This window comes from Aythya ferina (assembly GCF_964211825.1).
Source record: "Aythya ferina genome assembly, chromosome: 4".
Classification (NCBI taxonomy): domain Eukaryota; kingdom Metazoa; phylum Chordata; class Aves; order Anseriformes; family Anatidae; genus Aythya; species Aythya ferina.
Genome location: NC_140300.1, coordinates 48,604,837 through 48,629,683, shown reverse-complemented (window position 1 = coordinate 48,629,683; position 24,847 = coordinate 48,604,837). Strand labels below are relative to the sequence as shown.

General features: G+C 33.3%; 1 protein-coding gene across 5 annotated transcripts in view; it reads left to right on the top strand.

Moving 5' to 3' along the window:
* Positions 1 to 24,847, top strand: part of FSTL5 (follistatin like 5) — a 428,524-nt gene that overhangs the window by 176,296 nt on the left and 227,381 nt on the right. For all 5 annotated transcript variants that reach the window (XM_084517700.1, XM_084517699.1, XM_084517702.1 and 2 more), the window contains one exon: positions 7,014 to 7,047. In XM_084517700.1, coding sequence (XP_084373826.1) covers positions 7,014 to 7,047 — 34 coding nt within the window. The remainder of the gene's footprint in view (positions 1 to 7,013; positions 7,048 to 24,847) is intronic.

The following is a 24,847-nucleotide window of genomic DNA, read 5'->3' as shown; positions in this document are numbered from 1 at the left end:
TTCCTTTCAGAAAGGGAAAAACAAACAAAATGAACATAATGCATACTTAAATGGGGCTACAAAACTGTTTCTACAATGGTCTGGTCTATTTTGTTAGTTCTAGAATGTTATCTACCTGTACAGATCAGCTCTGGTCTTTTTTAGAAGCATCTGTGTACCTTCTCTTGAATTGCTTGTTGAGAGTCCCTTTGACTATCCTGTTCTACTTCCTTTCTTGCTAATACAAAACCCTTTATCTGAAATCAAACAATATTATTACAAAATTATTTATAGAATGTCATTTCTGAACAGTAACATTGTCAAAATGTCAGGATGTCTGAAGATAAATTGATGCTATTTTGTGTTTTGAGACAAAGAGAAAATAACACTTGAAAAGGAGATATTTTTGTTTATTTTTTTTAGTCTAGCTTGATATATATTGCAAATAGCTTATAAATTATAATTTGCCAGAATAGCAATTTGTGGGGCCAGCCATCCGTGATCTTTTTTAGTTCACAAACACAGCAGAAAATTTGACATTTTTTCTGCTTTCATCCACTGTGCTTTGAAAAGTTTTCATTGAGCTCAGTTTGTTGGACACACCAACAAACTGAGGCTTCTTTACAGTTCTAATATGTTCTGCATTGATACATTTCATTAGACTGCTACAATATGATGAAACACAAAATGATGCAAAGGCATGGAATTTGATTCATTTTGTTTGAGACTTCTAGGTTGAAAACTATTTCGGTACATTGAAGCAAATAAAAAATCCTTGGATGATTACTGGTGCTTACAGGTGATTTGTAGCAGTAGATAATGTAGTCACTAATGTATAGGCCAAATGTAAGTGAAAATTTGTTTTGTTATAACCAATTGTTTGCTTACTTCTCTCATGTTTTTCCGTTCAGCCAGGAAGAATTCCTGCTCCCCTGAGCATTTGAACTTTATTTTCCTAAGTTATAGGTGCTTATAACATTTATTTTATTAAATAAGTCATTGCTTCTTAATGGTTTTCTACATAAATTAATCCATATACTTGTATCTTTTAATAAGAAAGAGAACTGTATTTTATGCACCTTCAATATAAGTTTTTCTTCTATATTTTTTCACTCTGTTTTCAGTTGAAAAGGCTCTTACTGTAACAGGCTTTTCCTAGCCAGAGGGTTAATTTCACAATTCAGAGATGCTCTACCCACTCTAATCACTGGTTAACCTTGAAATAACTTCAGGCTTACAGACTTCTCTTTCCATCTGGATGAGCTTTGCTGCTACCAAGGGTCTTGCTGGCAGAAGGCATATTGCACCAAGGCTGTTCTGTGATATGCTAGCAAAGGTTTTCTTTGTAGATTGAATGGTAGCTTACACTTAAAATGTGTGTCTTTCGAGAAAACGACACCATGCAAAGCTGCTCCAAAATCTTCAGCTGAAATAAAAGAAAATAATGATATTAAGAAAATTAGGACTTCAAAGAAAATGAAAGACATTTGCAGCTAATGCCTTGTTTCCTTTATATTTGTTTTTTATATAAGAAATCTTAAGATATTTCATTTAAAAAAAATCTTTTTTAATTCTAAAATTTCATCCAAAAATGTTTTCTTTCCCCTCCTAGCTTTGCACAACTTGTTACACTCTTTCCTCCAGAAAGGTCTTTTTCATCCTTTTTAGTGTTTCTCTTTGAAACCAAGATTTTAAAGTTCACTTTCCTGTGAATCTACTCTGATTTAATAATCAGTGCTTAGATTAAGTCTTCAGAATCTACTTATTGTAGTCTCAGCACCAGACATAATGGGTTTTGCAGCTTTATCAGGAAAAGAAAAATCTCATTCTTTTTAGTTGCAAACTAGAAGAATGGGAAAAATGGAAACAAGACTAGTGAGCTTTGTGAGGCTAAACAGTGTCCACTGAGCCTATAAATTGCAATAGCTGAATGCTAACATAACTTGGCTCCAACTTGCCTAGCCTGCTTAACAGGAATAAGATTCCTCTGAGTTAAACTGGCTTGTTAGAGCAAAGTCTAAGTTTCACTCTCTGACCTCTGAAGAGAGGGAAAATGAAAAGGAAAACATTCTCCTTTGTGAAACAGAGTACTTCCAGTAAAAGAAAGTATTGGATAGATCTTTTAAACCAAATGCTGACTATAATTTAAAAAGAAAAGTCAAAGGAGTTAAGCAATACTAAACCTGAATGACATAGGAATCAGGACTTTAGATTTACTTTGAAATTTAGCCTGTAATCATATAATATTTTTCAGGGAATACCATTACAGGATTCAGGATTTCCTGTGTTCAGGAAACATTAGGCAAATATGTGAACATGTTTTAAAATCTAGTACATCACATTTTATCATTAATAAAGACAGAAATACATTTGTGTTCATTTATTTATTTTTTAAATCTAAGCAATATGTTTCATGTAGTCATGGAGAATTTTGGAAATGTACTTTTCAGATACATACAGATTTTGGCACACTTTGTTACTTTGAAAAAAACAGAAGAAAAAGTAAACAACCCTTGACTTAGATTTGCAAGATTGGGTTGCAAAAATTGCATCGTTAGCCATGTTATTTTACAAGAGAAAAAACACTTAAAACATTTTAGTCATATGCATATTATGGCCTCATTGTGAAGTTTAATTGTGGCTACACATTTCTATGTCCCTGTGAACTAGAAAATACTTTTGTATTATTGATTACAGCTTTATTCTTTTCATCAATTTTGAATCTCCTTAACAGAGTTTAAACAGCTATGTGAGTGCACAGAATTAGTGGTTTTTTTTTTTGTTTGTTTGTTTTTTTAATATTAGTTGGACAAAGGTAAATATGCTTGGTAAATGGGGAAAAAAAATATTAAAAGGCTAAGGTTTGCCAATTCAGAAAAGTGAGTACGTAGTCCAGAAAAAACATTTACGTTGTTATAGGTATTCACATCTTTCCTTGGATTTATCTGTACAATTTTGGCATACTGAAGACTCAAAGAAGTTGATATGTGCACCATAACAACAAATCTTTGGAGCTATTGATTAAATAAAACAATGCAGTTAGGCCTGGATTGTAGTCAGTACACTCATTTTGTTATTAGTAGTTTATAGAGTGCTAAAGATACCACATAAATTGCAGCAATAGGAAAAGTATGTCTCCTTTTTCTGTTCAAATATTTAAAATAAATATATACTATAATAGAAATAGACTTGTAAAAGTGTTTTGCACTTAGCCTGTTCCCAATGCCATTTTTCTGACATGAATTTCTAAAACAGAAAATATTTGAATGATACTTTTCAGTACACAAAATGGATAACATCTCCTTGACCAACTATTGTGCAAAAGAGAAGTTCGAAATTTTTGGGGACAGCTTGCTGCATTGAGTAAGTTCACATAGGTTTTTTTTTTTTCATGTTATTGGAGACAACTAGCTCAGTGTATTTTTACACTGAATATCATGGTTTGCAACAAGTTTGGTTTACTCTTGTCATGATCTGAAGGTGGGGGAGTTACCTGGCCTATGGATATATACATATAGCAACAGTGAGGTCATAGGATTTCATAATACACAAAAGATACAAAAGTTTTATTTCTAAAGATTTTGATTTACAGCAGATCACCACAAATCAGCACCAGCAAGCATACTATGATTAATAAGGCAAGCATGTGTACAGATTAACAAGCCATTACTGGAAGCAAATATATCTGACATAGATATTGAGGGAATAGCATTAATTAGTAGTAGCAGTGATTAGAAATAGTAGGAAGGCAATTAGATGTAGTAAAAATAAGTAATAGAGCAGCAAATATAGATTAGTATTGTAGGTTCAACAAACCTATCAAAATAATATGGCATTGAATATACTTACAGATTGCAAACTTATTGATGCTATAACAGCAAATATGCATATGATAGGTTATACTTATCTATATTATACATATTATATGCATATATACATATTCATAAAGCCAATGGTACCAAATGTATGAGACTGATCCCAGAAGGGAGGTCTAGCCCATTCCAACGTCACAGGAGTCTAGCTGTGAAATCTGATCTCATAGAGACCAACCTCACAGTGTCTAAAACCAATCTCAGAGGAGACCGACCACCCCTAGAAATGGGCCCTGAAAGGAGCCAAAGTAAGGGACAGAGTCTAATTTCAAAGTTGATTTGCCTCATGGGGTGTGGAGCACTGCAGAGTTGACACTGAAGCATCAGCGAGTTAACCCAATGTTCCAGCAAAGCTTCAGCCTGTTTAAGGAGGAGAGAAGGAAAAAAATAAAATAATAATAATAATTAAAAAAAAAAAACACACACACAACACAATAGAGAGAAAGGAGTACATGCAAAACAGGAAATTTCTCAGAGAGGGAGACTTTTGTATCACTGAGATGTAAGAGGGCGTAGGACATCATCGCTTCAGGTATAAATGCTGTTAATGTTGGTCTTTATCCTAAGACAGCCAATAGATGATAATGGTCAATATATTCATTTTTGTAAACAAAAACTTCTTCTGTTGATACCACTTTTTCAGGCCAGCTTCTTCTTTCCCAGCGTACTTTTTACTGTCTCAGGTGATATATCCCTTTGTTTCTTGTTTTGTCTTTATCAATGGTACGTACAGGATGCCTCTGGTTCTCTGTTCCAGCGGCACTTCAAGGATGGCCCTGGTTCCTCAGCTGAGTCGCTAGGCCAAAGGCTGAGTTCCCAGGCCTACAGTTTCCAGGCTGTCAGACTTGACTCTTGTCAGTGTTCAGCAACCATTTAATGTCAGTACTTTCTCATTATAGCCATGTTACCTCCTCCTATAATGCAGGTAACCACTTCCATCACCTGTGTTCTCACGTGCAGGTGACTTGAGTGTGTTCAGTGAGTATGTGCAGTTACATGCAGGTGCACTACTAAAGAAAATTTCTCATGTTAACTGGAAAATATGAAATAGGTATACAAACTTCAGCATTTCTGAAGAAATAACTTGTCGGTCATAACATAAAATACTCCTAAATTAGATTAGGAGCACGTGATATGATAGCAGTTACCAGTTGAATGAGGAAAAAGTCTTTGCTGGTTGCCAGGAAACCAACAGGATGTGTGTCAAATATTGAAATAAAATCAAAACAAATGAACAAAAGAGCTGTCAACTTGGGTTGTAGTTTCAGAGTATTCAGAGCGAGTCTTTTAGGAAATGAAATTACTGAGTCTTTGAAAGTTTCTTGTTTTTCTCAATGTGTATTTTACTTCTTTGTTTCTTACGGATGAGTTTTTACTAATAATACTAAGAAAGGAACTTCAGTTCTTCAGCAAGACATGGTCATACTGTTAGAGGTGGGAAAAGTAGAGCTTTTAATAAGTATAAACTTAAAGTTTCTATTTAAATATACCATTAATTTTCAAGTGGAATTTAATTCCATATTTAAGTAAAAAAAGTGTTGTGAAAAAAGTAATATAACTGGAAAATACGGTGTAATAAATATGTGCTCATATAAAAAATAAATTCCTTCAGAAACACTGGGGCTTCATTATTCAGAACCTTGTTGTGCAATTGCAAGAATTGCAAGAATTGTTGTGCAATTAAATTACAAAAGCTTAGATGTTTTGGAAAAAATATCAGACTATTTTTGTAGGAAGTGTGAGGCTGGACATGCTTGTGTGTTTTGAACAAAATCTTACCTAGATCTCATTTTTGATTTAAAATTGTAAAATGATAAATTTCAGCCATTTAAAACTTTTATTTTGTGCTAATAACTTTGAAACAAATGTCTTTTAAGTATTTTTGATGCAATTTTGCTAACAAAGCACGGTGGAAATAAGTTAACACATTCAGCATGGTTAAAGCCATGTTAATAATTATTTATTAACATATTTATTCTATAAATATTCACCATCTTTGAGACTAAAATCCTGGTAACATGTTTAAGGTTGATGGGTAAATCTATTTTCTTACACTCGTAGGGGAGGGATTCAAACATTTGCAGGGTAAGGAAACAGAGCTAGAATTAACTGAAGTAAGCCAAATATTCTTATCTGAACTAGAGACAAGTGGGTCAGCCTGAGAGGTAGTGTTGATATCTTTAAGATTAAAAACAGCATCATCCAGGTAGGAGCATCCAGTGCTGTAGGAAACAATTGGTAGGTTATGTAGTGAAGATCTTAGGGGATCATAGTGAAAAACTTGCTGACTATGAATCAGATATGGCATACTCTTTTTGGAAGGGAAAAATTATTTTGAATTATGTCAGTATATGTTATATGTTGCCGATGCAGTTACAGAGATGATGTAATTTAAAAAGTCCTTGGTTTTAGAAAGGTCTAAATTAGAATATTGGAATCCTTTAGACAACACATTTTAAAACGTTAAAAAATGGGAAGAGAAGACTTGGAAGACAACTGAACCAAGGGATGATTACTTTGGTTTGCTTTAAAGATTAAATATATTCTATGTTCATGGGGTTGCAAGCAAGCAGGGAAAAATAGGAGAAGAGGTGGAAGAGGGGGAGATAAATTTATTTGTAGTTGAGGAGATTCCGTCTGTTTCATCTGGGATGAAACTTCCTAATTTTGAAGAGAGTTAAGCTCTGATCCAGGGATTGCAAGGTTCTGGTCACACAGAATCACAGAATCACAGAATTTCTAGGTTGGAAGAGACCTCAAGATCATCGGTCCTCCCTCCTTGTCTCATGGAAGTCTCGTACTTTAGGCTGGTGGTCACCTTGATGGTTACCTAGTCCGGTTGATTAAAGCCAATCTAATTTCAAAGTAACATCACGTTGTAGAGAGTTTTGGTCAGTTGAATTTTTAACATCTCCCAAGATAGATACAAGCTGGCAGAGATCGCATGACCTCTTCTGGGTCATGTTCTGGTGCTTAATCATTGTGAAAAATTCTAGGGGACTTTAAAAACAGGTGGTATAGGAAACTTTATGCAGCATAACTGACTTCATCTCAGAACAGGAAGGAGGAGGAACTAGACTAAGCTTCTTTTGAATCTGTGTCTCTATGATTTATGTGATAAGTAATACTGAAAATAATACATATTTCTACTTTTAATTGCAGCAGGAAAAGAATCAGGAGGGCTCAAGAAGTAAAGGTAAGTACTAATTATTTTCAAAATGTGTTGATTTTTGTATTTATCATAAATCTAACATTCATTGTTGGTCAAAATGTATTTATTTATCTGGACAGACGGACAGATTTTTTGCTGAGTATTTGGTATTTGAAATGACAAAAATATATCCAGGAAAGGAGGATAAAATGTACATATCTAAGCTATTTTTTTTTGAAATCTTTGCTTGAGATGAGCAAGACTGACTGCTGGACTCTGTATGGGGTGAATTGCATCTTCTCACTAAGTTTGTGAACTAGACTACAGAATATTATTATACTTTAATGAAACATCAATAAATCACTTTATCTTGCTATGCAGAAAAATTTGTAATTGGATCTGATTACAATTTACTCATAAATTAATAATGTCCTTAGCAGGATACCTTGCAAAAGTACTGTCATCTATGTTTGTTGCATACAATTGTTTATACTTTGACTATAACTTATTCTGTGCCGCTGGTTAAAAACTATATGAAATAGAATATCCAGGTTATAGAAACAGCCTTGTATCAATAAAATAGTTTCAAAACACAATTAGTGTATTTCATGCTTTTTTTTCTAGTGTAAAACTTTTATGAGAGAGAACACCCAAATCTTTTTATTTAAAGTTTGTTAAGCAAGCAATGAAAGGTGAAATTGCCATTACAGGCAGAGATAGTTGTCTTAATACTGTAGATGCGGGCTATTGTAGGTGCTTTGAAAAGAAAAGCGATGGAAGGTAGAAGAGGAAAGAATACCATTTAATGGTTACTTATAGAGGATGGAGTTAAGTGACAAACCTACATCTTTTTGTATTACCTAAGGAAGCAATGTTTAATCTTATCGCCTGTGTTAGCTGTTCTTAATTCACTTATTTATTAGCCACAGTACTCATTAATCTCAATTTCCTTGCTCTCCCTCAAACTAAGGCTATACACCGGCATCTAAAGGCAAGCTAAATCTGTTGGTTGTGTGGAGTTGTGTCAGTATAATTGCATTGTTCATGATGATATAATTTACCTAATAGGAAGGACGATACAGAAATGAGAGATTTTTGAATACTTAATTTTAGAGAGGTAGTAAAATTTTAAGTCTTTACTTACAAAGATACTGAAATCAGACATTTGTTATGGGCATGTATGCTTTCAAAGTTGTGTCACCCATACAGATCCTTTCTCCCCCCCCCGCTGTAGCTAGGTGTGTGGTCATTATGTAGTGAAGAACAATTAAAAGCAGAAACAAGCTAGTGAGCTGGTTAGGAGTGTTCACCATATGCATTAGCTGTTAGTTTAGTTAACTAACCAAATAAACAGTTTTCAAAGGCTTATAAAATATTGCAGGAAACTACAGCCAAAGCAAATCATTGAACTACTTAAAGGGAGATATCCATTATTTCTAAACAGGCAGTGAAGTTGGTACTCAGATGCACAAAATTTGTTGTGATTATATCTGTAACATCTTTTGAGGAAATTTTTAATCTACTGAACTTCCTGCATGTTGTGCATACCCAAGCTGACAATTCAACTTAGAAGATTTCAGTGGTTTTGGAAAAAATATTCCACTGTTCCACACATACATTTATGTTTAAGGTATATTTTTTATTTATTTATTTTTCCTTTTTTGGCCTTCTCTTTTTTACATTCTTTAAATTTCTTATGTGTTGTTTTTTTTTTTTTTTTTTCCATGTCATTTGCAATTTTTCAAAAAAGTATTCTTATTTTACTTGTCAATTATGGTATATAAGATTTTTTATTTTTTTTTCCTGCTTAAAATACTGGTTTGTTTGGATGAAATTCGGCTAAAATAATATTTTTTCATAAATGTTCCTGTATTGTCAATGACCACTGTCTTTCCTTTACTACTGTACTACCTGTGCAGTACCTGAATATGTTGCGTTGTGTTCTGCACTTGTTCTTGTGAGGCAGGTAAATTTTCCCCTGATTCTCAGGACAGAGTTGCAACTGTATTACTTACACTCTGCATTTTGCAGCTACCATATATGATAAAGGCACAAAATGTTTTCTGCAGATCCTTAAATTGTTTGAAACTTTCAAGCCCGATGTCATTATCTTGATTCAGAGGACAATTACAAGTTCATGTTAAACAGGCCAGCCAAATGAAACCCTGGAGGCTCCTGAGTGTCTCATAACTTCCATTGATATTAGTGTTTCATTATTTAATTTTTATTTAGTACTTCTTTAGGATTGTATTTTTATAAGATAAGAACATTGCAGCAGAATTAAGATATTAGTAACTGGCACCATTCCGTAGCTTTTCACGTGTTATAAATACCTAATAATTTTTCATTTTACTTCATCTATTGCTATAAAATAAATCTGATTCCTGTTTATATTTTACTCATTATGCTGTTATTGTTTTGCAGTGTGTGGATTTTGTCCTGACATTTTTCTGACCCACTTGTTTTTCCCATCTGTTACTTCTGCTGTCAACCACTAAGTCAATCACACCAAAATAGAAGCCAGTACTCAAACATGCCCTGTTCTGACACTAATCCCATCTCTCTCTGATCTGTGATATTCTTTTGCTTGTTTCATTTAATGTATAATAGAAATTTCTGTACACTTTTTAAGAAAAGAAGAAACACCACTTTTACATAAAATAATACAGTGCTACTATTTTACAATTTCACTATATGATGCCAAAATTTCTTACACTTTTGAGTGTTTTTCTGTATGAAAATGGTTATCAAATATCAAAATACAAATTAAGTTTTGTAACACAGGCCTTCTGTTTAATTAGGTACATATTTAAAAATAACAATAGTGTGAAAAAGGTTGGTGCTAAAACATTAAAAAAAGTTTCTCCAACCATGCATTTAATATGAATATAAAATATACTATTTTAAAGCATATAGATACAATAAAACAAAAGTGTAATCTTAAAATGTGTTTACATACTTAACACACGAGCTGTAGATATAAAAAGAATATAAAAAGAATTTGGTCTGTATAACCTATTTACACATTCACATCTTCACCACTTAAATCATGCTTTCTTATTTAGCATACATTAATAACACCCCCCCAAAAGCAAACAAACAAACAAAAACAACAGAAAGCAGTTTTGAGAGGCTGAGAGTGAGAATAAGGCCATAATTTTTCTGATATTGAACAGTGATAACAATACTTCACCCAACTTGTCTAACTTTGCGTATTTATTTTAGCAACTTTTTTTTTTAGAACTTACTGAAAGGTATATATAAATTTTTTCAGCAAAGATCTGGAAAACAAACACTTTTCATAACATTTCCAAATGATCATGGTACAGGGATTGAAAATAGATAATCCTTTAAGGTCCCATCCTACCCAAACCATTCTAATATTCTATGTTATATGGAAGTAAATAATTTGTATGATATTTACTTGTATGGCTGTAGTTTATTTTAGTGACTCTTTAGAGTCTGACTGCACAGAATACTGTTCACATTTTTGCAAGCTACTATTGATCTGAGTTTTGAACACCATTAAAATCCCAAACTAAACAGGAGAACATTGACCACATTTTAATTGCAACCAAGGTTTCTAGTTGTATTGAATCCTTCTAACTTTATGCTAACCTTAGTAGTAGGAATGTAAAGTTGTTGACTCACAGATTGATTTCAAAAATTTAATTATTATTATGAACATATTGCCAGGCTTTTCTGATATCATTAACAAACATCTGTTCCTTTTATTATCTTAAGCTACCAAAAATAAAGACCATATGAGCATCACTTGCCCATCTTACTTGCCTTTTGCTCCTTAAAAAGGTAACACGCATGCTTGTGGGTTTCCAGATGAGTATAATAGTCTTTTCTACACCCAGATAAAATTTAGATAAGATGGAGTGAGAAAAAGCTTAATACTGTTCAAAACTGAAAGAATTTAAGGGACAAAATCAGTAAGACCTTAATTAAATCAATAGCTTTAAAAAGTGACAAATTATCTCAAGATGCTTTCAAATGCCAGCGGGTGAGCAAACTGTTATGTCTATCCTGCAATATGGCTGTCTGGTATTGCTTTTGATACCGAAGAGAGCTATGTATGTTCTGATGAGAATATATGGCATCAGCATCTTATGTCATGTTAAACCAATTAACTACGGCAAAAAATTCACTTCATTACTTTCTCTAATGTATCCAGTGACTCGTTATGTCTGCTTGATCACACTATTCTAAATTCATATTTCAACAGCCTTTTGTTATGTGAGTATGGTGAGAATCTGAACTGCAGTCCTCCTGGACTGAATTGATTCATGTTTTCATTTGTTACACTGGAGCAATCCTTCTCTGGTAGACTAAAATGTATCATAAAAATTTATAGTATTTTAGAGAGTATGTGTAAGGCAAGTCAGTAAATATATGTCCAAGACTGTTCTTTCTATTGGCATGCAGCTGCTAAATATTTTTTCTAATATTTTATCGTTGTGTTCCAACTTACCTGAATGAATAAACTTTTAAGAGGTGGTCTGAGGATTCTTTAAACTCAGTATAGCCAATACTGTCCCGTTTATCCTATTCCATTCTCCTCCAGTGCCTAATCAGCTCAAACACAAATCTCTGTTGACTCTTAAGAATTGCCATAAGAAAGGCAGCTCCATTTTCCTTTCAGAAAATTATCCATTCCTCTCCTACATATATATATATTTCTTTAATATGGAATGGCTTTCATGTGATTAATCTCTCTAATAGCACTCTTTATAATGGTCTGAACCAGGTCAGTTGGGTCAGTCACACAAAGAAAGGAAACAAAATTCTACCTGTGAAAATAATTTTAATGCAACAATTAATCTTACTATTTTTTTAATAGTCCTGAAGCTCATTTTGAGGAAGTAAAATGGTCAAGTGTCAGTTCAATATGTTTTGACAATAGAATTCCATTAGTTTAAGCAAAATTATGCAATCATAAAACTTCATAAAGTGCTGATTTTCTTCTACTTTTCAACTTTTACTGTCTTCTCATCTGAGTCAGTATAAATCCAAATAGTATCTTTGAAAACACCGTAATTACTCAAATTTTGAAAGTATACATTAAGAGCAAGGTCTGTGCTTTATTATCCAACTTCTTTAGGTTTTCCTATTTATGTTAAATGATTAATTGATGAAGCTGAATTCCAGTTTTGAGGTAATGCAATATTCTTGTCTTTTTTTTTCCTTTTTTTTTTTTTTTCTTTAATTCTTCCATGCCCTTCTGAAATTTAAGATACATTATGTTAATTTTTTTAATCTATTTCAGAGTAGACATTCACCATATGACTAGAGAAAACATGCTTATCAGTATTCATGAAGTTTCTATAGTGCACAAACAATTCATTTTAACAGATAGAGCAGGAAAAAGACTGAACACCAGGAAAGAAAAAAGTCTTGAATACTCAATGGAACATAGATTCATTCCTATCAAGGATCTACTAGTTTTAGAGAAGTTGATCAAACATAGAGGTACAGTTTGATGAACACTGATTTTTTTTTTTTTTTTCATGTAAATTTTGTTTAGATGCTTCCATGTAAAAGTAGCTACTGATTAATTTTAACACTATTGAAAATGTTTTTGAGAGTTTCTTGTGCTGTTTCTGGTAGGCCAAGGAGAGAAAATGAACAACAAAACATTATTTTCTTTATATTAGTCTATCCTTTAATTATTATTGATACTGAATTTGTAAACTTAAAATTTCTGCTAAAAGCTTTGCAATTTATTAAGATTCTTTTATGTGCTTAATCCTAGTCTGTATTTACCTTTAAGGAAGAAATGGTCTAAAGTATATTTATTTTCAAGAAATAGTATCTTTACTTTTCCTCTTTTTCCTTGAAAGAGGTATACAAACCACAATTGGCTTCTGAAGGATTTTGAAGTAGCTCTTGAGCGCTGAAGACCTGTACTAAATTCAGAGAGAATGCAGTGCAATGATAAAGTATTCTTGGACTCTGTACTATTCATAATAAAACATTAGTGCAGTGTTTGCAGGGGATGCATGTCAAGTTGCTCATATGTAGTGAATACTCGTTTGATTACACTAACAGCAAAAAGTCTTAAGAATGTAAAAGGGACTGATGCCCATGAAGCTGAGAGCTCTCCTGGCTTTGATGTGTTCAGGTACAGTATTTAGTATTAATATTACTATTTTAACATAGTAATATTATTATTACTAATTAATATTAATATTAATATTTAACATAGTAATATTATTTTAACATAGTAATATTACTATTGTATATAGTGTATATATATAACTATTTTAACATAATTAACATTACTATTACTAAATTACTATTAATATAGTATTTAATATAATGTAATAGTGAAAGAATCAATGTTATAATTTTGGGGAAAGCAACTTTATTGTTTGTTATTATTCCTTTTATGTAACCCGTGCTTTATCAGAACATCTGAGAGTAGTCTTAGGAGTTTATCTAAAATAGTGTGCTATGATACCTTGTTACTGAGGAGAAAGGAGTCTATTATATTTATATTACTGAGAAAGATAAACAGAGAGATCCTTTTAAAAAATCCACCTGCATCTTAAAAGGCTATAAGCATGCATTTTTAGATGTAGACTTAGAAAACAATATTGACAATAGTCCTATTAGACTGTTCGTACTGGAATGTTTAAAAGAGAGGAATGGTTGTCCTTACAGAAAAAGTCAAGTCCAAGAGGAGAACATAATATTCAAAAGTAACATACTGTTACTACGGAAATGTTTTTAATTGACATTGTTCTACATTGTGTACACACCTGTAAATAGCTGTTTGCTTCTCTTTTTAATTCAAGTAACATGCCACTTTTTTATTGTATACTTATAACACAAGTTTAATAGCTATCAACATAACTTGCAGATTGCTTTTCTGTGCTGTTTACAGACCATGAAACTTCTCTTTTAAGAATAGTTTTGCAGGAAAACAAACAAACAAACAATAGATTTATGTTAAACAGGAGAAATTTCCTTACTCATAACATCTTAAAAAACCAGAATTACTTTTTGTTTTCATCATGAATTCTTTAGAATGCTATCGATTATATTGGGAACATATATATATATATATATATATATATATATATATTTTATATCGCCTATCTCTTGCAGTCAATTTAAAGAACAATCAGGACTCATGTAACCCTGAAACTGGAGTGTGGTGAATGGAGTGTGGAGTGTGGTTTCCTCCCCCCTCTTCAGGTCTTTCCCATAATTGCAGCACTGTATATTACTCAGATGCCAGTTGAAACAATTGCATAATTCATGTTTTATTTTACTCTTTGCATAGCAAGGGTTAATGCATTTCATTATCCATTAAGGTCATGTTCCAGTTTACCTCAAGCACACTCTTTTGCCACTGCTTCAGACACTAGAACACGATTAACAGAGTCAGATCCTGTTAATGTTTACATCATAACTGGAAGCAGATATTAAAGTGATGTGCAAATTAAAAACAGGTAAAATGCCTGCCAATAACAATTATGTTGGGGCAGTATTAAATTTCTCATTTGTTTTCAAAGGTCAGATTAATAAAGCTGCATGGCACATTATCATAAAGGGTGGACTCAGCTGCCTGTTTTGATTATGCTTGAAAGTCTAGTGTTTCTAAGGAGACTTTGCAAGGAATGAATGCATCTATTTTAGCTAGTGGTTTACATGTGGGTAATTATTAGACCATTTTCTGGAAAGATCCAAACCAATTGCCTTTCTACTTTCCAATTTACAAAGGTAAAAATAAGTTTCTTTAATAAATTCATTTTAATTTTTAATCCTTACATTTTAAATAGTTCCTCAAGTACCTGAACAGGTAATTCCATAGATACACCAGCTGTAAACGAAACAGTTCTAAATGTTAAAAATAAACCTCTCCAAATCTAGAGTTATAAGACTTACTGTAACTTTGTCCTTTGCTTTTTTCCCCTTTCCTTTTCTCTCAATTCAGAACTACTTGTAAGAATCTTATTAAAAGAAATTGTATTTTCTTCCCAGATGAACAACAACAGTATCCTGCTGTATTGTCCCCATAGCAGAAATATGAAAAAATGTTTTCTGTAATTATTCCCACTGTGAAGAACATTGGTATCTTTAGGAAAAATGTTAGTTGTATGGGCATCTACTGTACAGACAGTAAAGTATCAGATAGGCAGATAGCTAATGATCTACTACACTGCTATAGAAATAAGCAAAAACCCATGGGTATTACACAAATTAACATTACTCTTAATATTACAGATATAGTCCATATTCAGAGCTTAAAAAAGCTCTACTGTGATATTTATGTATTTATTTATTTATTTTAAACTAAGGCATGTTGTGAGGTAGCCAGCAATTTTTTTTCCACAGAAAATCTGCACTGGAACTGGTTACCATTTATACACAACTTCCTAAGAAAATAATTTCAGTACAAAGGGACATTAATGGGCTTTAAATGAGGCAATTTTATCTTGTGAAGATGTACTTTTTGGACCATGTAGGTGTTGGCTAGCCGTAGATATTCCACAGATTAAAACTAGAAGCAGTTAAACTATTTAAAGTTTAATTTAATTAAGACACTGGATAAGTAGTTTATACCTTAACATTTAATTCTCTCTTGTCAAACTAAAAATTGTGTTTACATTGTAGCTATGTAATCAATTAGTAGAAGAAGATGGAGCACCTCTGATTATGCAGTTGCATACATATTTAATAAATCAAACTATCCTTTTCTCCTTTCTATCTGTCTTTGTATCCTAATCATCAGAATTCTGGGCATTTTTGAAAATATCTTTTAAAAAGTTTGTTAAAATGTAAACATGAGTTAGATATTGCCAAAAAAAAAAAAAAAAAAAAAGCATTTGTTGTTGTTTTAAATCCACATTTAAAAAAAAAAATCACAGCATAGTTTGAAGGAAAACAATGCTTTGACAAGAAGTAGCTAGTGGAGGTACTAAGTTATAGATCTGTATATATTGCTGAAATAATTGAATGATTTTCAGGTTTATACTGAATATGAGATGAGACAAATTTCAAGGAACTAGAGTAACTTTAAGAGATAGGAGAGTAATAGAATGTATTTTATATGACAGTATTTAAACGTCAGCTAACTTGCTGTATCCATGTCTGAACGTTCATGTTTCAGGCTAAATTTAATATGGAATAGATGCAGAGAAGGGCTACTGCAGTGATCAGTGTTTTGTATGTGAAAACTTATCTTGTTTTGCCTAAGAGAATGTATGACAAAGTTACACGTTTCTTTCCCACCTCTGCTCTCTTTTGTACAAGCAAATTTTCGATTTTTTTTTTCATACCAGCCATTCATATTTTTGATGATTATACAGAAAGCTGTATTCTCAGGAGAGAACAGGCTATTTTGGCTATTTTGTTTAGGGCTTTATTTATGTGTAGGGCTTCAAAACACAACCTACCCCAAATGTAGGCTATGCCTTTGAACCTCCAAAGCTTTTAGAGATCAGGTATCTCTAAAAGATCAAGTGAAATCACTTCTAGCTTTTGCTGTAGCCATAGGACACACGGTCTTCAGTTTTAGAGTCCAAGGAGGAATGGACTTTATAGGATAAGAGGAAATCAAGAACAAGCCTTACCAAATTTTATTTTCCTCAAATACTGAAAGAAGAGCCATGTATTATGTGAATGGCAACCAATTGTCACTTTTGACCTGCAGAGCTACAAGTGGAGTTATTTGGCAGTTTAGGCATCAGTTATTGATCAAAAACTTTATCAGTATTGCCAGCCTAGGACAGATTTTTGTCCGTATACCTCATAGAATTGTCTTGCATGGGGATGAGTTAAAAAGCAAACCCATGACTGACAAAGTGCTAGTTGGTCCTTGGTTAAATAATCTAAAAAATTTGGCAGAAATTATTACACATCTAAATACTATGCTATAAGCAATGTTTTCTGTCTTCAAAAATAGTACAAGAAGGCTTTCTTTTCTTCATGCTTGATGGACTTTGTAGCATATAGAATCTAGTTATGCATGCTGTCCACTGGCTAAAATCTTTTATTTTTGTAGCAGTTTGCTTCCTGTCTAGACTTAGTTTAAGTATAGGCTTAGATCACCATACTGGCAGAGTCTCAATGCAGAAGCTTGCAGTAATAATGTTCAAATTACTTTCAATTCAAATTATAAACAAAGAACACAGATACAATTGTGAATACTGGCCCACTAGAAATAATCAGTCAAATCTTGATGTTTTTATTCTCTTTAAAAAACATAAAAATCAGTGATGGCATTGCTTGAATAGAAATTTATGAAGAAGTTTTATTATGGTTCTAAAATAAATAAATCTCAGAATATTCAGGCAAACATTTTCCTTAGCTTTATAAAATCCTACATAGAACTGATTGAATGAAGGCTCTCAGGAGGAAGGGACGAATAAAGAATTTTAGCAAATAGGAAGACATACAAAAATCCCATTTGTATGGCACCGAGGTTCCAATTAGCACACATTGATTCTTCCTCATAAAATGTGAAAGCTGTGTTTTTGTAGCTTTAAGGATAATTGCACACTAAAAATGCACTTCAAATGGGAAAAAAACAACAACAAAAAAAATAAAATAATATTCTGTTATAATTTCTATGCCCAAAGGATCATTTATGCAGCTTGCACTCTGATCTAATTAGCAGTAACCTGACCTTCTTCCCTCAGAAACAGTGAAAAATCTTGTTACTATTTATAATTGTCATTGATGTCTCAAAATAAAAGCAGCATGCAGAGTTGTAAGAATGATTAGTGAAATTAGATTTGCAGAAGTCACACAGTGTCATAAAATGTAAAGAGAATGTATTTATGTTCCTTAAACAGTCTTTCTAGGGCTGTTCAGTATGTTTCTTTATAAATAGGTATGAACAAATTTATAGAAGTATGTGTGTATATGTTCAGTGACATAAACACACAGAATGTCAGAACTAAACCATAAATAGATGGTGGTTTGGGTTTTAGGTTTTTTGCTTTGCTGTTTTTTTTTGTTTGTTTGTTTTGTTTTGTTTGTTTGTTTTCAAATTTAGCAGGGAATTAGCATGAAGAATGAATTTAGACTCCCACTTGTTCACAATAAGGACTGGTACCATTACTGTGCTTTTGAACATATTATGTCATTTACTGCAAGCGTATTAAAAATAGCAGAAAATCTTGAGGCTTTTCCTTCATTTCTTTATTTCTGCTTCAATTTCAAGTGTTGGATTAGGAAAGATTTGGAAATGTAAGTTAGTTCAAGATTAAAACATATTAGCTAAAGTATCTGGTAGTATGGACGTTTCTCATTTAAAGCTTGGTTTGTTAATTTATTTTTTTTAGTTTGGGTCAAGTGTGTCACTCAGAAAGTGACTATCCACATGGCTGTGTACACTCAGTCTGGATCAATGCTCTTTAAAACATTAACATTTCTAATGTGCCTGTATATTCAAACATACACGCTAGACATATTGATTGCTGAACATGCAGGTGTGTGACCTCTTACAACACTCTTTTCTTGCTTATTAAGAAAAAAAGACTCCTTTTATGTGCTCACTTACCTTTATAAGCAGTCAATTGCAAATGGCATTTCTTCCTTTCCATGCATCTCTAGAGAGATATTATGAGACATGAAGCCTGTTTACTTTCTTTCAAGCTTTTTGTACTGACTCAGACTGCCCTTTTCCACACGTCTACTTTATTCTTCCAATTGGAGATAATGCTTAGAGGTTAGGGGAATCATAAATGCAAGTGAGCTACACACTAACCATACAGAGCGTGAAGGTCAGTACTGTTTCTCACGCTGGGATTACAGGGTCCCATCAGACACCTTAGCAATCTGATCTAGTTGCTATCAGAAAAGTCAATATTTGCATTTTGTTGAATATGCATGCCCGCTAGTGTTTGGAAAAAGGGCTATATGGTATCTGTGCTTGTATGATTATCTTGTTTGCATTCACAAGATACTATCTGCAAATCCTCTAATGATTCAAAGACAACACTGTATGGAGTTATTTCATTATTAGGTTTAATTCTTTGCTATTCTAAGTTAAACAGGCTTAGAATTTGATGTTCTTTAATTTCAGCTAGGGCACTAGAAGGACAAGTTGAAGGAAAATATGGAAAAACACATTCATAGAATGTTAAGTGTACACATAGCAGCTATTATTTTAGTGCATGGCATGGTTTGTTTATTGCTTTATTAAGAACTCTTGAATCACACTGGTTATTGAGAAATATTAGTTTGCTTGCAGATCACAGAATCACAGAATTTAAGGGGTTGGAATGGACCTCGAAAGATCATTGGGTCCAATCCCCCTGCCAAAGCAGGTTCCTTAGAGCAGGCTGCCCAGGTAGGCGTCCAGACAGGCCTTAAATATCTCTAGAGAAGGAGACTTCACAACCTCCCTGGGCAGCCTGTTCCAGTGCTCCGTCACGCTCACCGTGAAGAAGTTCTTTCGCATGTTGGTGCGGAACTTCCTGTGCTCTATCTTGTGACCATCAGTCCTTGTCCCGTCCCCTCAAACCACTGAAAAGAGGTTGGCCAAATCACTCTGTCTCCCATACCTCAGGTATTTATACACATTGATGAGATCCCTTCTCAGTCTTCTTTTGTTCAGGCTGAACAGACAGAAGTCTCTCAGCCTTTCCTCATAGGGAAGATGCTCCAGGCCCCATATAATCTTTGTGGGCTTCTGCTGAACTCTTTCCAGGAGATTCCTGTCTTTTTTCTACCGGGGAGCTCAGAACTGGATACAGTACTCCAGGTGAGGCCTGACCAGTGCAGAGTAGAGGGGGAGGATCAGCTCCCTTGATCTGCTGGCCACACTCCTTTTAATGCACTTAATGCACACTTTATCTTAATAAAGATAGTGGTGTGACAGATTGTTGATTTTTAAGTGGTCTAACAGTTATCTAATCAACGTAATAATAATAATAAAAAAGCAGCCTACTTTGAGCAATAAGCAATTTTTAATGTTCTGTAATTGTGTTTTGCAGGTCATAGAGTCAAAATGTTTTCAGTTTGGGCAGAGTCTTGCACATAAATGTTGAGCCTGACTGACTAGTGGGATTTTGAAGGTGTGAAGGATTTTGGCTGCAGACAGGGACTTAAGTCAGACCACATAATTCTGAAAGCTTTTAAAAAACGGAAAAAAAAAATAAATCAAAGATCCATGAAAGTATTAGAGCAATTCATTTACCAAATTGCTCCCTTATGCTTTGGAAAATAATGGATAGAGATGAGTCACTTAAAAATTTGCAGCTGTGTTCAGACTTTCATTTCACAGACTTGCTCTTGCTTTCCAAATGCCAGTGACACAGACGGCCATATAACCTTATGAAGCCACTAGCAAGTAGGGTGACTTTGCATAAAAGTGTTCTGAAGTTGTCGATTAAGCTGAGATAGGAAAGTTGGGTTTTAATTAGCACAAAACCAGGGGTTAACGGTATCCTGTCATCTTCTAGCAAAGTGAGGAAACAACATTTTCAAGTTGTTTTTGAAATGAATACCTGTCTGCTAAACATTTCGACAGGCCAGTTTGAGCTTGCCTCTGTCATCCAAGATGATGTGTAGAAGGAGCTGGAGATCAGAGCAACCAGAGAAAGGTTGAGATACTGAGAAAGAGATCTGGCTGCTTCCACGTCCCATGCTCTCAAAATAAGAGAGAAGAGTCTGGACAATGAACCAATATTGTGATTTGTAACTTAATTTTTTCTATGCTGTTTGACCCAGGGTGTTTGAGATCTTGTAACGTTTACAGTGGATGTGTGAATCAGGTCATGAATAAATGGAAGCCAGTGGAGTCAACTTTTTTGTAACTTGGGATGGTGATGGTGGTAATTTGAGAAATGTTGGAAGATTTTCCACTAAACAAATACAGGGGAAAACTTTTCTAGAAGTCAGTGGCAGGAAATTGTAAGGGATAAATATGTTTTTATTGGCTAAATAAACAACAGACAGTAGCGGTTAATCAGTCAAGAAATATAACAGCAGAAACTGCAAAGGTAACATTAAAACTGCCTATAGGATCTATGTCTTCTAATTTGAGGGAGTGCTCACATTATGAGGCAGTGGAGAAACAACGGTTATGTTAATATCCAGTGTTGTCACATTATGAAGCATATACATAATCCAGCCAGCTACTGAAAATGACCTGTAAAATGACCTGTATATGGTGTATCTGTGTGCCCTCAATTATAGGTTGTACTTTTGCCCCCCAGAGCTCTGGGAGATTGGGTTGGACTTTCAGAATTGGAAACAGAAACCCATGTCACATTATGGGAATTTCTTTGAGCCACATCTTGCCTTTGGTGAAATGACTAATAGGCAGGCACCTGCCAACCTAGTCTGTGAACAAGTGCTTGAGATAGATTTTGTATTCATTTCAGTGCCAACGCTTATGTATGGATTTCTGAAACTTGTTCATGTCATGTGTAAAACAGAAACTGAAGCCAATTTCAGAATGGAAAAATCATAAATATTTTACAAGTGTAGAAATCTTCCACTCAGCTTTTCAAGGTGCACAGAGATGCCTTAGTGAGGGCATATTTCTTGTCATCATTGTTTTCTCACTGCTAGATATTCCATAGTTTCACCTTTCTTGTTTCTGTGAGTTTTTGTTTTGTTTTGTTTACCTGAGTGAAAGATAATAGGGAATGCCTTGCTCCTTTTTTGTTCACCTTTTATAGTTCAACATCATGTTATTCTCAAGTTCTAAAGAGTGTTGGCCCTTGCAGAATGTCAAATTGACTTTTTGGCTGTTGGGCCAAAATGTTTGGCTAGCCATATACTAAATAAATAAGCAAAAAATGATAAATAATGGAGTAGTCATTTCTTTCTACTAAATAATGAAATTCAGATAATGAAAAAATAAACCATTCCATTTTATGCTATCTGAAAAATTGATAACTAGTTTGTGGTTTTTACATTATTCAGATAACAGAAAAAGTACCCTGCATTTGGATTTTATCTGTTTTTTCCCCTCATCACTACAGCCATAAAGGTTAGCAGAACATGCATTATCTGCTCTCTGATGACAGAAATAATATAGTATAATATACTTTAATTTTTCAAATATCTATTTGCAACATAAATAAGTATATTATACTGGCCCTCAGTAGAGTAACAGTCTTTGATTATAGTCCAAATGACAGTCTGAGTAGTCACTGGGAGTTCTTCAAAGTATGTACTAGCTTGTTGCTTGGTACTAAAACTATATTAGCTGTTTGAATTTTAATGAGAGAGCTGCAGTTAACAGGTAGTATAATATTTCCTGCTTTTTCAGTAATTATTAATGTCTACAAAATTAGTGTTACCTTTGATTCCAGTTCACACATGTTGCCATGTGCTTGACATGAAAATTTACACTGAAATGTCTTAAGGGGATGTCAAATGCTAGGCTTTCTCTTTTATAGTAATTATATTTAAGATAATGCATTTGCTATGTATGCTTTAGCTGTGAATTTCAAGATGTGTTGGAATTTTGACTAAACTTTTCTGTGTGTTATACTGAACAGCTTAGGTATTAAGATATACGGTGCAGCAAAGATAAGTAGGTACTTCTGTTGTTTGCATTTAATATTTAAAAAATATATATATCAAAATAAAGCTTATTATCAAAATGGTTTAAAGTTTAGTCCAAATGACATACAAAAAATTAGGTTGAACCTATGAGCTAAAAACTGTAACACTTCTATCTTTTTGACATATTTTTCCTCTATAAAAAGTAGTAACTTTGCTAAACTAAAATCCAAGGAAAAATTAACATAAAATAAAATTAGTATAATGCACTGAAGACTTTCCCCTTCCCCTTCCCCTTCCCCTTCCCCTTCCCCTTCCCCTTCCCCTTCCCCTTCCCCTTCCCCTTCCCCTTCCCCTTCCCCCTCGTAAAAATAAATTAATAAAATCTAGCATATCCAAGTAACCATTTACTTTTGAATAACAGAAAATAAAGCTAGAAAACTGTTTTGCCTCACAATTTTATTAATTTCAAAAAATGTTGATATTAACAATATGAATATTTGGAAAAATGATGAAGTTAAGCTATTTTTTAATGTTGTTTTTTTTTTTTTTTTTTTTTTTTTTTAAATTATTATTTGGTATTTTCAGTTATTTTTTGGAGGCAGATAACTACTTCATTCTACCATTAAAGAAATGGGAAACTTTTGAAATGAAATCAGAAGATAAAAAAAAAAAATTACTATTGGCATGCTAAATGACTAGTGAACTTGTGTGTTCCTGTTGAGATTGCTGGAAAAGCAGTTGTGTACTATCTAATGTTTTTAATACAATACTACAAAGCAAAAAGCTACTAGATGACCTAGAAACACTTTTATTTTTCAGTCCAAACAATATTATGATTTTTAATAGAAGAGGCTGAGGTTACAGGTTTGCATTCCTTAGAGGAGTTTTCAAATGTTTATATTCTCTGTATGTAAATCCTATGCAGAATAGGAAAGTAACTTTCTATGCTTTGTATTTCAAAAGCAGAAGTGAAGATCTACATAGAGAAAAAAAATACATTGAAGATACTGCCATATATTTCTCATTGTCATTAATTGAATGCAATCTTTAATATTATATATATAAGTACTTGATGAAATATCATTTTGAAGTGATTTTCCACAGATTCTTTCAAGACAAGTTTTAGTTTTGATGAAAAAAATAAACTTCTCAGTTGTGCTCAATGAATTCTTTTTCTGTAATGCTCAATTTTTTAACCTTGTAACAGTGCTGAGCAAATAATCTGGTATAGACATATTTTTCTGCCTTGTGTAGCATCATTTTTCAGTGGTTTATAGAAGAGCTCTGTGAACCCTAAAGCTTTATTGTCCAGGAGCTTGAAATATGCATGTGTACATACACATTATGGTACATAACAGTAGAAAAGTATAATATGCACTACAGATTTATTTATTTTTCCTAAAATAAAACTTGACTTGCAATATACTGAAAATTGCAGTATGAGGGTAAGTAGTCTTTACAACTATTTTTGGGGAGCTGAAAAAACTATTCATCTTGTTTCATTACATGAGTGTTTGAATTACAGTCTTTTATGGCAGGATGAACAAAGATAACAGCCAGTTTTGAAACAACAGTGGGAGACCAACTGATAGAATGATCTGTTTTATCTGAAAGGATAACATGTCAGTGAGATAGAGGAAAACCTGTGAAATGCTAAACCATTCACAGACAAAATCTAAATTTGAGTTCATATCAAAGTAGAAATGGGCTGCAAAAAGGTTGATTTTTATGGTTCTGATTAAATATTAGATGAAGATATGTTTGTAGTGACCTAGTTATATATTCTGGCAAGAAATACATAAACTAGAACCTACAAAATTTGTTTGATGGCAGATGTCAGAAAGATGGCAACTCTAACCTTCGATGCAAGAACCATCCAAACAGTGTTATAAAGCATGCTTTTTGTGTGTGTGTGCATGTTTATCTTTTTAATTGGGTTAAATTAGTTCATTTGTTAATCTTGTCTCAAAGAAACGGAGCTTTTACCAGTACAGAATCTGTAAGATAAAGTATGTTGAATAAGAAACTGCTTTAAGTCTGTTAGCACAGTGTGATGCAGCTGCAACATTTGAAGGCAAGATTCAGAAAACAGGTACGAACCTTTAATGTTCATTTTTTATTAGTTTGCTCAGAACAACTTGTTACCCTGAACACTTAATTTTCTTTTTTTTTTTCCTTCTAAATGTGGCTTAAGAGTCATTTTCTGAAATAGAGATTATGTTCACTTTTTGCCATGTAAAGGTTAATAATGCTCCTCCAGGATATGATGACCTGAATCTGAGTCAGGTCCTCAGGTCCTACCAATTTTGCTGTTGAAATTACACCATACTATAGCCCACAAAGATGGGCAAGACGG